The 14,130-nt window shown below is 41.0% G+C and overlaps 1 protein-coding gene across 3 annotated transcripts in view; it reads left to right on the top strand.

Moving 5' to 3' along the window:
- FGF14 (fibroblast growth factor 14) overlaps positions 1-14,130 on the top strand; it is a 419,412-nt gene that overhangs the window by 278,152 nt on the left and 127,130 nt on the right. The window contains exon 1 of one of the 3 annotated variants that reach the window (XM_086482067.1): positions 7,509-7,701. The exons of the other annotated variants lie outside the window; for them this stretch is intronic. Within the exon in view, the coding sequence (XP_086338193.1) occupies positions 7,509-7,701 (193 nt within the window). Of the gene's footprint in view, positions 1-7,508; positions 7,702-14,130 lie in introns of those variants that run through there. 3 annotated transcript variants of the gene reach the window in all.

Here is a 14,130-nt window from a genome sequence, read left to right as displayed (position 1 = left end):
GAGACTGTGAGTAACTTCACTGCAATCTCCTTAACATTTTTTTGGTTCTAGGACCAGGAAACCCTCACAGGAGAGTATTGTCAACAGCTTACATACTGTCACACTCTATCAGCTGTACTGACTCCAGAGGAAGTTCACTGTAGAGACCAAATTTCTCAGGGACAGTGCTCCTTCTGTTTCTGTAGAACAAAATTAAGCAGACTCACATTACAGGGACTTTCAGTTACTTGGAAGAGTAATAGCAAAGTCTGTTGCATGTTTCAGAAGCTGGGCAAAACAGAAAAAAGTCCTGCTGTGGCTAGATAAGCAAGTGCAATAGGTGTTGCTTTAAGCTGTGCATATGAAAAATTAATCTTCAGGTCTCTAAGCCTTAAACTGCTCTCTGTATCTGTGCGGACTAGAGATGGGCGTGGTGGTGGTGCTTTTCTTCAGTGAAAGTCCTTGTTCCGACTTGTGTCACTAGAGCCTTGTCTGAAGTACTATGGTGCCAGATCTGCTATTAGCTTCAGTGGAAGCAAAATAAATGGCAATGTGTTTCTCTTGTTAGTAATTAAGGATCTATCTTTAAGTGGATTATGTAATTTTAAAAGTGAAAATCATGTACATGTGTCGCTGCAGAAACAACAATGTATTTCATTTTTAATTACTTTTATGGATTTGTCCCTGAAAGTGATCTTGATTCTTTTTTTGGTCATTGTTATTGTTCATTGTTTTTTAAAAGAGACTTGCTGAATTTAAGTTTTGGACCTGGGTGAGCTATCCTGGAGAGCCTCATATGATGTGTGTACTGTTCAGATTCTCCTGTCAGTCCAGCTGATTTCTTTTGTTCACCTGGTCTCAGAAGAAGCAGCATCAGAAATAGAGGACAGAGAGAGTGAAAACTAGGAATATTCGTGAATAGTGTCACAGGATGTGTGCTAAAAGTTAACAGCTGTAATCATGTATCTTGTCTTGCCAAAAGATTGCTAAAAACTGCATAAGAATCTCTATTTGCTTTCCTTTTCCCTGTTGAAGAATGAAGAGTTAGCCAATGGAATTGAAAACGAAACCCTTAAGTTATTAAAGCAGGTATTTTCCTTGACACAGCACTATTTGTGAGACCTCTTTACTACAGTATGATCAATACAGTGTAATATTGGGAAGCGAACGAGGAAAGCAAAGTCAAAAAAGCAAGAGCAAAACCAAGCAATTTGGGAATTATATCATTCTAAAAAATAACACAGTATCTATTCAGTGTTGTCCTATTGGACATCTACAAGACGTTTTTATTCGGTTCCCTAAATGAACTTCAATCCTTACTAGCATAGAGGTACTTAGTCCTTCAAGTTGCAGACATATCCCAGGTAATGAGTGAAAGAAATGTCACCCGTCAATGCAGAAAAAAAATATTGCACTAGCTAAGCCATTGCCTCTGAGCTGATACAGGCATTCGTACTTCCTTAGATGTTATGTATATTAACAGTTACGTTTGGATAGTTCTCTGCATAAACAGTCATCTAATGTAGGACTTCCTCACATGGTGGATTAATTTATTCTTGCATATACACTAATTATGTTTCAATGGTTCTTCTTCTGTCTTAGATACATAAAGTCAAGCGAGTCCAAAGCCTGTGAAGAAGCTGGCTAAAATATGTGCAATCCTTTAAACAACATACTGGAATTTTATTTTTGTCTTATTTAAAGAGATTTACCTGACTTTTTTAATAATTAACTACATGGGACATCCTATGTATTCAGTACATTTTAATAGGTATGACTTTGGCTCCTTGAGTGCATTTTGAATGTTGAGACTGACAGCTGAGTGCTTTTGATATAGAACTATGTAAAAACATAGCTATCCAAATTCTGTGAAATAAATTAGCATGTTTAATAAATTTTGTTCTTAATGCTCTTTAAAGTCTCATCAACCAGCATTAAGTGTTCAGGATGTTAAGGACTTTAAATTGCAGTGTTTCACAGTGCATTGTCTTCTGAGAAGTTAACAATAACTTATAAAGAGAATTATATCCAGACTAACATACAAGAACATGTAAAACTGACCTAACTTAAACTGTTTAAAGCTCATTGCAAAACCATACTAGTCTCATTATAAGCATGGAATGCACATAAACTATCTTAAAAGGGATTTCTTATCTGTGAATTAATATGTTCATACTGGTATGGTCATGACAAACATGACCTTTTATTTTGACAAATGTTTTTCTATCTTGTTAATTTTTTAAAAATTGAACACTTACCAACCTGTGGAGTAAGTCATAGACCATATTTCTTTCATCTTGTTCAAGTCATTAAGTTATATCTCTTTCTCTAGCTTTATCCCTCAAGAAAATTAAATCAAGAATTGGAAGTTACTATTGCTTAACAACACCCCCTACAGCCCCTATATGTACACATTATGTGCCTTGGGCAAATACCAGTTTATAGGTACGTGGATAATCCCATTTGTAGTAGTGTCACATTTTCTTATGATATCATTTTGTGGGAGTGGAGGGGATTTAGTGTGTAAGTTGAATTTAGGCACTTGAGTTATGATCCACCAAAACTACCAGCAACATTCACTAAATTTTTGATCAGTAATGAAAAATCAACGCTTATAAATATCCTTATCAATGCTTATATATATCTAAAGGGTGGGTATCAAGAGGATGGGACCAGGCTCTTTTCAGTGGTGCTTAGTTTCAGGACAAGGGGCAACAGGCACAAACTGAAGCACAGGAAGTTCCGCCTCAACTTGAGGAAAAACTTCTTTACATTAAGGGTGACAGAGCACTGGAACAGGCTGTCCAGGGAGACTGTGGAGTCTCCTTCCCTGGAGATATTCAAAACACACCTGGATGCAGTCCTGTGCAACCTACTCTGGGTGAACCTGTTTTGGCAGGGGAGGGTTGGACTAGATGATCTCCAGAGATCCCTTCCAACCCTTACCACAACCTTAGCTGGTAACAGCACTGGTAATCAGTCTGCTGTCTTATCAAAAGCACTGGAATGTTGATTAAATTAATCCTTCAGAAGTTATAAACAAGTATTTTTTCACTGCTCAGATGTCTCTTCTTGGAATGACATTAAATTTTCTCAATGGCCCAGATGTAGTCTTATGCATATCTGGCAATTTTTATGCCTAAATTTGTACTTTTACCCCTAGAGTAGCCTTTCCAGTTTGAAGTATAAGAAGTAAAGTATTACTCTTATAAGCAACTACAGCATCTTCAAAAAAAAAAAAAAAAAAAAAGCCTTTTCAGGGACACAAAACGATCTTCAATTCTTTAGAGTCTGGAAGAACATCTAGATTACCAATACTTTTCTGGTGATTTCTAGACTATAAGATAGGTTGACTTTAAAGCATCATATTCTAGAGTATTTGACAAGACAAACAAGCTGTGCTTACTGTTGGCAAGGAAGTGCAATAAAAACTTTACTGGAGCTCATGAAACTAAAACACGTTTAGTAGTAATGTAATAATCCAGCATTTTACACTTCCAGTAAATATATACTTGTAAGGACTTTGAGGTATTTTTCTTAGGGTTTGATTTTATTTATTTTGTTTTTGTTTTGATATGAAGAATGGTTTCAGGATATCTTGGAGGAAAAAATGTGGGTGGAGTGTGTGTATGTGGGTACATACCTGTAGAAAGACATTTTATTTATATTGAAATGGTTTGTGAAAAGAAGAATTCTGAAGAGTTTTCATGTCTTCATTGACAAAAAATGACTCTGTAGCATGTAACTCTGTCCAACCTAATGCTAATCATACAAGTGGGGAAAAAAAAAAAAAAGGTAACACAGCCCTTAAACTGTAAGTATGACATTTTTGATTCTGTACATTTTGTAGCCTATGGATCGAGGTTAGGACAGAATATAAAACACAGAATCTCGTTTTTCCTAATGGAAGCCCTTATAAAAGCATTTTGTGTATCAGTAGTACATGTATATACACCAATATTGAGTGTATATTTTAACATTGAACTTTGATGCCTGAAATTAGCACATTGTCATTCAAATTTTAAATTAGATGAAATGGAATATTGTTTGTCTCCGGTTATACAGCAAAAAATAAATTTAAGGAATAATAATATTTCATACCCTAGTATATAATAAAGCAAGTATTTTGCACACTTTATATCTGTTGAATGTTATCCCCTAAAATTCATTCAAACAAGTAATTTTAAAGATTCTAAAACGTTTTTTGTTTAGAAAACTCCTGAAATCGATGATAAATTAGCAGTTAGAAATGAACAGATGGGAGAATAGAAAGTATTGAAAATCCCTTCTTCCCCTCTTTTGCTTTCAGTCGTTTGTTTTCATACCCAGAGTTTTGTTAATCAGAAATAAAATTCTATTTTAATGTAGCATATGTTACAACTAAGATATTTCCATTTGCCCTAAATGTATAATCTTATGCAGTTACTAGTCTTTAAGGTAGCTGATATGTTCATACTTCTACAATCCATCTGTTAGCAAAACCTTCACTTTGACTAGAATTGCACACGTTTTATCACAGGTTAAGACAGCAGATGGCTCTCTTGAGTTTTCTTTGCAAAACCTCAAGCTGTAAACAACTGCTCTGCATTTCTGAGATGCAAGTAGAAAGCTACTGGTTTTGATCTCTGGAGTAAGAAACACAGTTTCTCTTGTCTAATGGCATACCGCCCGTTTTCACCTTCTTTCTTTCCTTTCTTTGCTGTCACCCTGAGCATCATATCGTTGAGAAATGTCAGTGTGTTTTGGCAAAGGCCCAGTATTTGAAGGAAACTACGGAAAAGGAATAATAGTAGTAGATAGTATATAGTGAATAGCATCATTGGATAATATAAAGAGGTCCTTCCAGCAAAAGAAAACGTGGAAGCTACATCTTTTGGGGGGTTCTCATGCAAAAGTTAGGGCTGCATGTATTCCACTCCTAAATTCCTATGAAAATTATAGATAGTGGGAGGGTTGGGCTTTATTTCACTCTACTGCTTCTCATTCACTCCTTTGTTTGGAGCCTGAGGAGCAGGAGACTTTCGTCTGTGCCTTGTCACCTCTTCCGCCGGTGGCAGCGGGTGTCTCAGGGCCACACGCCCCGCCTGTGCCCGCCTGTCCCTGTCCATGGTGCTGCAGGCAGGGACCACCCCCCCCCCCCCCCCCCCCCCCCCCGGGCGCGGGCGGCCGGGGCCGGGGCCGGGGAGGCGCTGGGGCGGCATTTGGAGGATCGCTTCTATCTTGAGGAGTCTTAAGGAAGGCAACTGGGAAGTAAGGAAAAGGGAAGCAGTATGCAAAACTACTACAGTGAAATTTAAATAATAATAATAATTAAAACCCCCACCTCTCTGTCTAATTGCATTAGTTAAAGTAATTGTAATCGTTGTAAGGAAACTGCTGCTCTGTAAAAATTGCCAGATAGAAAATCCAATGCGGTTTAGCTGAATCTCTTTAGAGACACTTTTAAATAGAATTAAAATGTATTATACAGATCCGATTGTGCATGTTCTGCTCCTAGTTGGTCTAGCATTAATACAAAATCCCTCTATAAGGGAGTTCCCACCATACACTTTTGCCCTCTGTATAAAAATAGCTCTTTGTAGATTAAAGGATTTAGGGAAATAATGGTCAATATCGGAGATGCTGAAGCCTCTGCTGAAAAAAGAACCTACTCTGTAGGTTCTGTAATGCAAAGCAGTGAATTATTCTGGATGGATATTTACACTTCAAAGCCTGCTTTTTTAAAGAACCATCTAATAAGAAAATAGAGTATTCTGAAAACAGCATTAAAATTAGGTATTTATTACATGATATTTCCCTGTATGAGCATCTACCCTTACTTGTAACATAACTGCGTTTTTTTTCTGTGTAGCTGCTGGCTTCCTTTTTCTACTTCCCTCCAGTTACGTACAACTTCAGGAAGTTTCACCATTAGGCTGGCAGAAAGTAAACCCGAAAAACATGGAGCCCTTATTTGAAAAGGGAAAAGACCCAACAGAAAAAGACGAAAGGAAAGAAATGAGATGTGCTATTTTACATAGTGTTTATTATATGCAGTGTATTGTGAGCTCCTGGGGGCAGAGACTCCTTAGGCATTCTGTGTCTAGCAAGCTTGGCTGGTGCTTGCTCAAGTGCTCCAAGACGTAGACTATGAAAACAACTAAATAATTTTACATGGTGCTAGTGATCAATAAATGTACCCACTGCGGCTGTTTGGGGTGCCCTATGGAATTCCTTCGGTATTTCTGAAACCTCAGAAATCGGTTGGTGTTCCAAGTTAAAAGCCTGCTAGTGCTATAATCTTTCTTCCAAAGAGCGCGAATTGCTTTGGGTGAAAGGTCCCCTCAGCCTCCTAGGTTTGTTTCTTCCTCGCAGCTCTAAACCCTCCGCATGTAGCAGAACCCCCTCTCCCGTCGGACTAAACCCTCCGTTCCCGAGGCAGACGAGCGCCCCCGCACCTGTCTTCCTCTGCCCCCACGGCTGCCCCGGCCTGGGGACGGCGACAGGTACCGGTATCACCGCCGCGTGCGGCGGGGAGCCGGTGCCGGGGAGCTGGCGGGAGGGTGAGTGTGAGGGTGCCTCGGCGTGCCGGGGTGGGCTGTGAAGGACGGGGTGGGCCATACGCCCCTCCGGCAGCGCCCAGCGCCGTCCTCGCCTGTGGGGAGGGAGCCCCGCACGAAGCCGTCCGGAAAGCTAAGGGGGGCAGAGGCAGCTGGCGGCGGATCCGCCGGGAACCCACCGGTTCCCACCAGAAAACCGCATCAGCAACACCCCTTCCCTCCGCCTCTCGCCCCCTTTGCTTTATTATCCTGCTTTTTTCCAGTTCCTTCTCCACCCCCTACACCCTCGCCGCCCCTCGCTTTGGAGAGGACAAAAAAAAAGCTCCAGCGGTGCGTGCCTCTGTGTGTGTGCGTGTGTGTGGCGTGTGTGTGTGTGTGTGTGGCGTGTGTGTGTGTGGAGGGGAGGCTGGAGCGGGGTGGGACTGAAGAGCCGTGATTACAGCTCTCCCCGGAGAAGAAGATTGCTCTCTCCAGATGCTGATTTCCGAAGCACTTGACAATCATCAGGCGGGAGCCTGGAAGAGGCGGCGGTAGCCGCCCCGGCCGCGGCGATGGGAGCGGCGGGCGAGCGGGCGGTGGCGCGGGGCTAAGGGCAGCCCTGCAAGGCGACGGTGCCGGCCGAACCCAACCCAACCCGACCCGACCCGACCCGACCGGGTGCGGCTCTGCCCCGAGTCCCGCTCGTTCCGCTCCGCGCCGCCAGCCCGCTCGCAGACACCCCAAGCCGGTGCCCCTGTGCCGGGGCACGGCGGCAGAGGCGGCGGGGCACCCATGCGGTGACCCGCGGCGGCGGCGGCAGCTCCCGCCGGCCGCAGCGGAGGGGGGGTGGTGGGGTGGGGGTGCCCCGCTGGAGCCGCGCCTCGGGCCGGAGGAGGCTCCCGCTCGCCCGTGCCCCCGGGGATGGGTCCCCGCCGGGGCTGAGCGCCCCGCCGCCACCCTCCCCGCTGCCCGTCGCGGCGCCGGCCGGCGTGGGCGAGCCGGCGAGCAGCCATGGCAGCGGCCATCGCCAGCGGCTTGATCCGCCAGAAGCGTCAGGCGAGGGAGCAGCACTGGGACCGGCCCTCGGCCAGCAGGAGGCGGAACAGCCCCAGCAAGAACCGCGGGCTCTGCAACGGCAACCTGGTGGACATTTTCTCCAAGGTCCGCATCTTCGGGCTCAAGAAGCGGCGGTTGCGGCGCCAAGGTGCGTCCCTGTGGCCGGGCCCGCCCGCGGGGCTCCCGGGGGCGGGGAGGGGGGGGGTGGTGGTTGGGCGGGAGGGGGCAACCTGTGGCGAGAAACTTCCCGGGCCGGGCGCCGCCGCGGCGGGAAGCGCCAACTGCCGCCGCCGCTCCTGTCAGCGGGCGGTCCCGGCTCCCTGTCAGCGGGCGAAGGGCTCCGCGGGCTGAGGGGCGCGGCGGCCCCGGGGACCCTCTGTTGGGTCCCTCGCCTTGCCGCCCGACCTCCTGCCTGCGCCGCCGCCCCGCCCAGGGGCTCAGGTGCTAGTGTCGGCAGGTGGGCTACGGGGCTGGAAGCCCCTCGGGGAAGGCGGCCGGCGTGGCCCGTCACCCCGCGTGTCCCCGTCTCGCCTGTGTTTTTCTTTAAAGGACAAAGAGCGCACAGGGCGGAAAGCTTTTTAGGTGTGTCTGGGAGCTGCCGCTCGCCAGTCCCGTCCTTGAGCTGCCCGCTAGGCTTTGGTAGGCGTAGCCTGACCATAGTGCAGGGGTCCCGCTCCCCCTGCCCGGTGACTCCCCGGTCACCAGAGTGAGAGACAGGGCACAGCCGACAGCTGTGGGAGAGCTGCTCTTCATCCCCGAGGGTGCTCGGTTGTGGCTGTGCTTCCTGCTGCCCATCCCGGGTCAGGGCCTCTTCATACAGACCTGCAAGTTTCGCAGGCAGTCCTTCTGTGGGGTAGATGGCCAGTAGTCAACTAAGACGACTAAACCTAGTACCATGGTGATCGTGCTTTATCCAGTACTTTGTATTAGAATCCTAGAAATAAAAGGAGCTAAATGATATTGCAATGACTTCTCGATGTTTTTTTTTTTAAATTTTGTGGTATGCAACTCAATAGTCAACAGCGTTCATAAAAGGTGATGATTTGTTTTATACTTATTCTCAGGCAACAAGTAGTTTTAGAACAAAAAGATTGTACTGTGAAGAGTGAAAATGTTGTCACTCTGAACGTGACTAATGCCTACCAGTCAATGGTAAAGTACAAGCCACCCTCCGTTACATTAGAGAATGCCACCATGTGTTGTAGTTTGGTATGTGTACTATAGCTCCTCTTTAGGTTGGGTTGGAAGATAGCTTTAAGAAGCATAGTCAGTGATCTGTCCTGATTGATACTTCTTGTTTCTTTTCTGTGCTTCATATTTGAAATAGCATAAATTGGCAAAATCCATACAATTTTATTTTTACATGGCTTTATTACTGTAAGGATTATTTCTTGTAACTCCTAATGCAAGCTAAATCTTGCCATTTTTAGATAGTATAGAGGTACAGGGAAGATAAGCAAGAACATGTCAGTGGCAAAATCTGTGGTGGCTTATTTTTAGGCAGTCTGCTTGTGAGCTTCAAAAGAAGACAAGAGTGCTTGGTTTATCGTAGTGGATTTATCTATGTGATATTTGTTCATGAGAACAATTTTAGGGGAATTTGCTAACTAAGCAATTGTTCTTGACCACCTGTGCAGTCTCATTTGGAGGAAAACTCTGTATTTGATTGTATTAGGGTTTCAGGAGGAGATGACTGTCTCACAGCACCGGGATGCCAAACATTTTCTTAGGTAGGAAGGGGCTTTAAAGAGACTTGTGAACTCATCCTTTTTCATTCATTCGTTTTTCATAAGGCACTTTGTGGCATTCTTGAATAAGAGAACTGGATTAGAATATAACTCAGCTGTTAACCAAACACCAGTACAAGTGATTTCAGTAAGAATAATCAGAACAAGGGCTACTCACTAGTAAAGTCTGCAGCATCAAACCCCCAAGTTTATTTTCTCTAAAAATCCTTCAAATGGAGACATTGTGATATTTATCCATTGATTTACATTAAGGTCTCAGAATTACTGCTAGTACATAAGAATTCCTGCTGAAAAAATTACTATCATGCCTTTCATTGTGTGTATGTTCGTGATGAGCAAAGTGATAAATGGAGTACCTGTGGATTCAAAGTTGCATGCTATTTACCAGGAAAACCAAAGCAACAATCAAGCAAAAGTCATTACTTAAACATCTTACGCAGAATAATTTAGAATGAATAATCGTTTGGAAAAAAACACGTTTTATAAGTCTCATTGCTTTAGAAGTACGTTATATGAGTTACAAAATGAACATTTATGAAAGTCTCTTTTTAGTTTTCCTAAACTGAGTTAAATGACCACTGAATTCTTCACTGAAATCCTGCTGTCAAACCCATTAAAATAAGTCTTTGCCAAGCAAGATAGGATGCATTTCAAAACAACTGTTGTCAGAAAGGTGCTATGAGATTTTGACAAATAAACCTTGTGTAAATGATATACAGTGTCATGAGAGCATTGTGAAAAATGAGCTAATTGAGATGTGACAAACCATCCATAGCATTCTCATACAATTCAATGGAAGAGTAGTATATGTAAGATATTTGTTATGTAGAGCCATAAAAGCTAGACTATATTTCTCACGGAATAAGAAGGTGTTTTCCTTTGTACTTACATATGAAAAGTAAGTGTCTTCCCATCTTTGAAACAGTCAGGCAGCAAAAACTAGTGATGCTGCATTTTAAATTAAAAATATGCATTTACTCTGGTACATACATGTGTATGTGAATTAGATAAATGGATGTACACAATGTACGCACACTTACCAACATGTTAGCAAACTTTTGGAAATGCTCTTTATTTTTAAATTCTTCTTTAAAAATGCCTGTTAGTACTGTTCTTGTTCAGTGGGATTTGTTTGTGAACAAATTAAGTTATTATGAATAAATATAATATGAAATTCATATGTATCCCCAACTGAATATAAAATTTTTTTGTCATTGTGACTAACTTTCTGTTCATGGTCCTTCCTTTAGGGGGATATTAAAATATCAGCAGAGGAGTGTTTTGGGAGACTCACTTTTAGGAAGAGTAGCATTAAAGGTACATCCAGGAGCTCACTCAGGGTAAAGGGTAATATTCGTATTTGCTTATATATTGACTCTAATGATAGACATAATGGTAATTTTGAACATCTTTTCTAAAACTTTGATTAATGATTTAAACTGGCAAAGTGGTTTCTGTGGGAGACTTGTCTGATAATCTGCTAAGTGGATGAAGCCATTTTCATTTACTGGGCAGTTTTGATTCATACTTTTAGTATTACGGTATTTCAAATTTATTTCACCTTTATTTTACGCTACCTGTCATTTGATGAAGCAATCACTGTCATTAATTTCCGGGCAGCCATGAAGCCAAGATCTTGCCTGACACTGATGCCAGACATCAATCAATTATGAATCATCCTGTCTTGGATTAGAGGTTGATCAGTTATAATGGTTTAATTTATGTTAATATAATCACAAATGGGAGAATTGACAGAGAAGATTTTGAGTCTTCATGTAAAATAGCCTTCTATAACCTGAGGCTACCCAATAAAAAGAAGAAAATAAATGTCAGTTCTTCACCTCATGCAACTACAGTGCACAGAGATTAAAACCATATGCTTGTCACAAGTGCAAATTCGAACTTCTTAGCCTGTATTTTCATCTACATATCTAACTTCTTTGCTAATCTGAAAAATCGACATTTGGTTAATTAGGTCCCTTGAGAGTATTCTGCTGGAAAAGACTCAACGTATTAAAAACCAAGTGTGATGTTTACTGTTTCTGTGTGCTAATACCACATTAAAACTTCTAAATTTATACATAGAGTATGAATTTTGGAATGACTTGGCCTCTGTTTTTGTACATTAATATTTATAAGAAAGAGAGACCTAGGGAACAAGTTCAGAAAACTCACTGATTAGATTTTATTGCATCTACAAAGGTAATTTAATTCTCCAAAGAAAGCATTTTTGGAAAATTCCTCAGTATATCAGCTAATGTTTTGTGGCAGATGTGGGAGGGGCCCATAATCTCAGATGTAAGATAATTCCCCGTATATGTAGTGCCTTAAGTAGTTTTTAGTTCTACTTGTGGAATGATGTAAGTGGAACCGAAATGGAGATTTGTGCATGTGGGTGTACATGCCTCGGTTCCTGAAGCTTAAGAAACCGCATCGAATGCCAGTCAGTTAGCTCCAGCCTCGAATGATCTGGCTTGCTCAAAGTTTCAGCGGACCAAAACCTGTAGCTACGCTTTCCTATGTGACTGTCCTCAGAATTAATTCTTCTTGGCAGTTCACTGAAGCCCACAGCAGCTGCATTGTTTAGGTGCAAGACCATCTATTTTTCTGGGTATTGAACTGATGTTGCTTATTCTTCACTACTTTTCTTCAAATGAAATTGATTAACCCATGACAACCCTTTTGGAACTATAAACACAGTCTTAACACTATATATATGAGAAATCTAATTTTTCAAATTTTTTCTTTCATTGCTACTAAACTGTTCAAAGGATGGTATGATAGTCACAAATTGAAAATGCTTAAATATGCTGTATCTCATGTAAAATATTCTAAGCATATTTTTAAAATATTTTTGAGCATGTGGTTTGCTAGACTTAGTGTCAAATTTTCTTTCCCATGCATTCAGTATTTCACATAGACCCTGAGCTTGATAAGAGAAGCTTTAAAAAGAAATGTAGTCATGACTGGAATGAAATTCTCTTATTCTGAACTGGTCTTGGTGGTTCTAAAAGTGATGAATGAGATGTTTTTCTGAGAGGAAATGGGGAAAAATAACATTAAAAGGGTAACAATTTTAAGGACTGTTGATTTTGAGTAATATCTCAAACATGGCGGATAGAAGAGTGGGCATTTAATGTACATGTAGTGCTGTAGCAATGTTATTTCAGAATATCTCCTATTTTAATGTAAAGTGAGTAGAAAAACTTAACAGCATCCATTATGTATCTTAAAATACTATGCTAAAAGTAGAAATCGAATAACTTCAGAAAGCACTAAGTATTTTAACTTGTGTTTTCTAAATATTCTAAGTTTGGTACTAGTTGCAAGATAAGATTTCTTTGAAATTTCTCAAAGATTTCACAATGGTTTTGGCTTGAATTCCTTGCTTGTCTTGTCTATAAAGTACTGCGGTGTTTAGGGGTTTCTGGTCAATTCTTTCTTCCTGATAAACATTGGTTTTGTTTACCTTAGGAAGTTTGCATATCTGGAGTATATGTGAAACTGGAGGAATCCAAATTTCACTTTTCCTATATACAAACATTACTTTTCATTATCTTCACTTGGTAATTGGCGATTTAACTCTTCATTAGCAAATGAACTCTTCCATCTTGAGTGATCTTGATGGATCTCCAAAGTTCAGGCAGTTTCCATCCACATGTAGTGATCTTGTTTATAAGCTGTATCAGTTATTGTGTCTACTAAATGTATTATAGAACTAAATTATCTGGTTAATAGAGATCTTAAGGGAAGTTACAGCATAGGTGGTTTCTGATTCATGATGATGCAATAATAGAAATGTTACAAGTGAGATCAGATTTCTATACTGTATTTAAATACAGAATTTTGTCTTTTAACAATACATAACCTATTAGTGGATGTCATGTTTTCAGAATGTATCAGTCTTAATTTACGCTAAAATGATGCTTAAAACTCATTTTGAACAATAACTTTTCAAGTCAGTAGCTTATAAACAGCAGTAATTAATTTTAATATAGAACTAACTCAAAAAGTTTATTACAGACAAATTTGCTGTTTAGACTGGAAGCATAATTTAGAAATTGGAAGGTACACAACTGTGGATACCCATTTTTCATAATGAGTAAACAGAAGCCTATCTGGCTTGGTCATATGTAAGCTCCCTTTTACCTTAGACAAGTATTAGAGTTAGTGATAGACAGGAAGATATACCCCAATGGCATGTACTCTTACTGTGCCATCAGCTTTTTCTGAAACCCTTTGAAACCAGGACATTTTTGTCCTCAAGTGTCATCAGTGCTAATTTAGATCTTATGCTCTGTCATACACTGACTGGTGTGAAAATAGAAAGAATAGACGGTACTACATTTCATGGTAGAAGAGGATGAGAAAATTCATAAAGCTCTGATTTTCTCTATTACAATCTAAAATCAGCAACCTCTTTTCATTGCTTGTAGACCATAACATTTCTGTACATTAGGGATTTAGTTTTTCATTCCAATTATATAAATCAGATAACTTGACGAGATCAAGTTTAGATCTTCCAATAGATTTTCCTATGGGACTGAAAATGAGGGACGATACCCTTTCCTGGTGCCAAGAAAGGAACAAGCTGCTTTGGGTGCCAGGATTTAGGAATATATAATTGGATCAAGTTAGAGACGGGCAGGAGTTGATTTCAGGACTCTCTTGAGCTCTTATTCTGTATTACAAACTGTAGATGATTTCAGCATATCATGTAATAGGTGATGTTACTTAAATTTACATTTGTGTTAATAAATAAATATATAACCAAAGAAAGTGGAGAATTTTGATATTTCAAAGGGAAGTTAATATAAGATTGAAAGAAG

Source organism: Leptosomus discolor, chromosome 1 (assembly GCF_034619465.1).
Source record: "Leptosomus discolor isolate bLepDis1 chromosome 1, bLepDis1.hap2, whole genome shotgun sequence".
NCBI lineage: Eukaryota > Metazoa > Chordata > Aves > Leptosomiformes > Leptosomidae > Leptosomus > Leptosomus discolor.
Note: the sequence above shows the minus strand (reverse complement) of the source record. Positions and strands in the feature narration are given on the sequence as shown.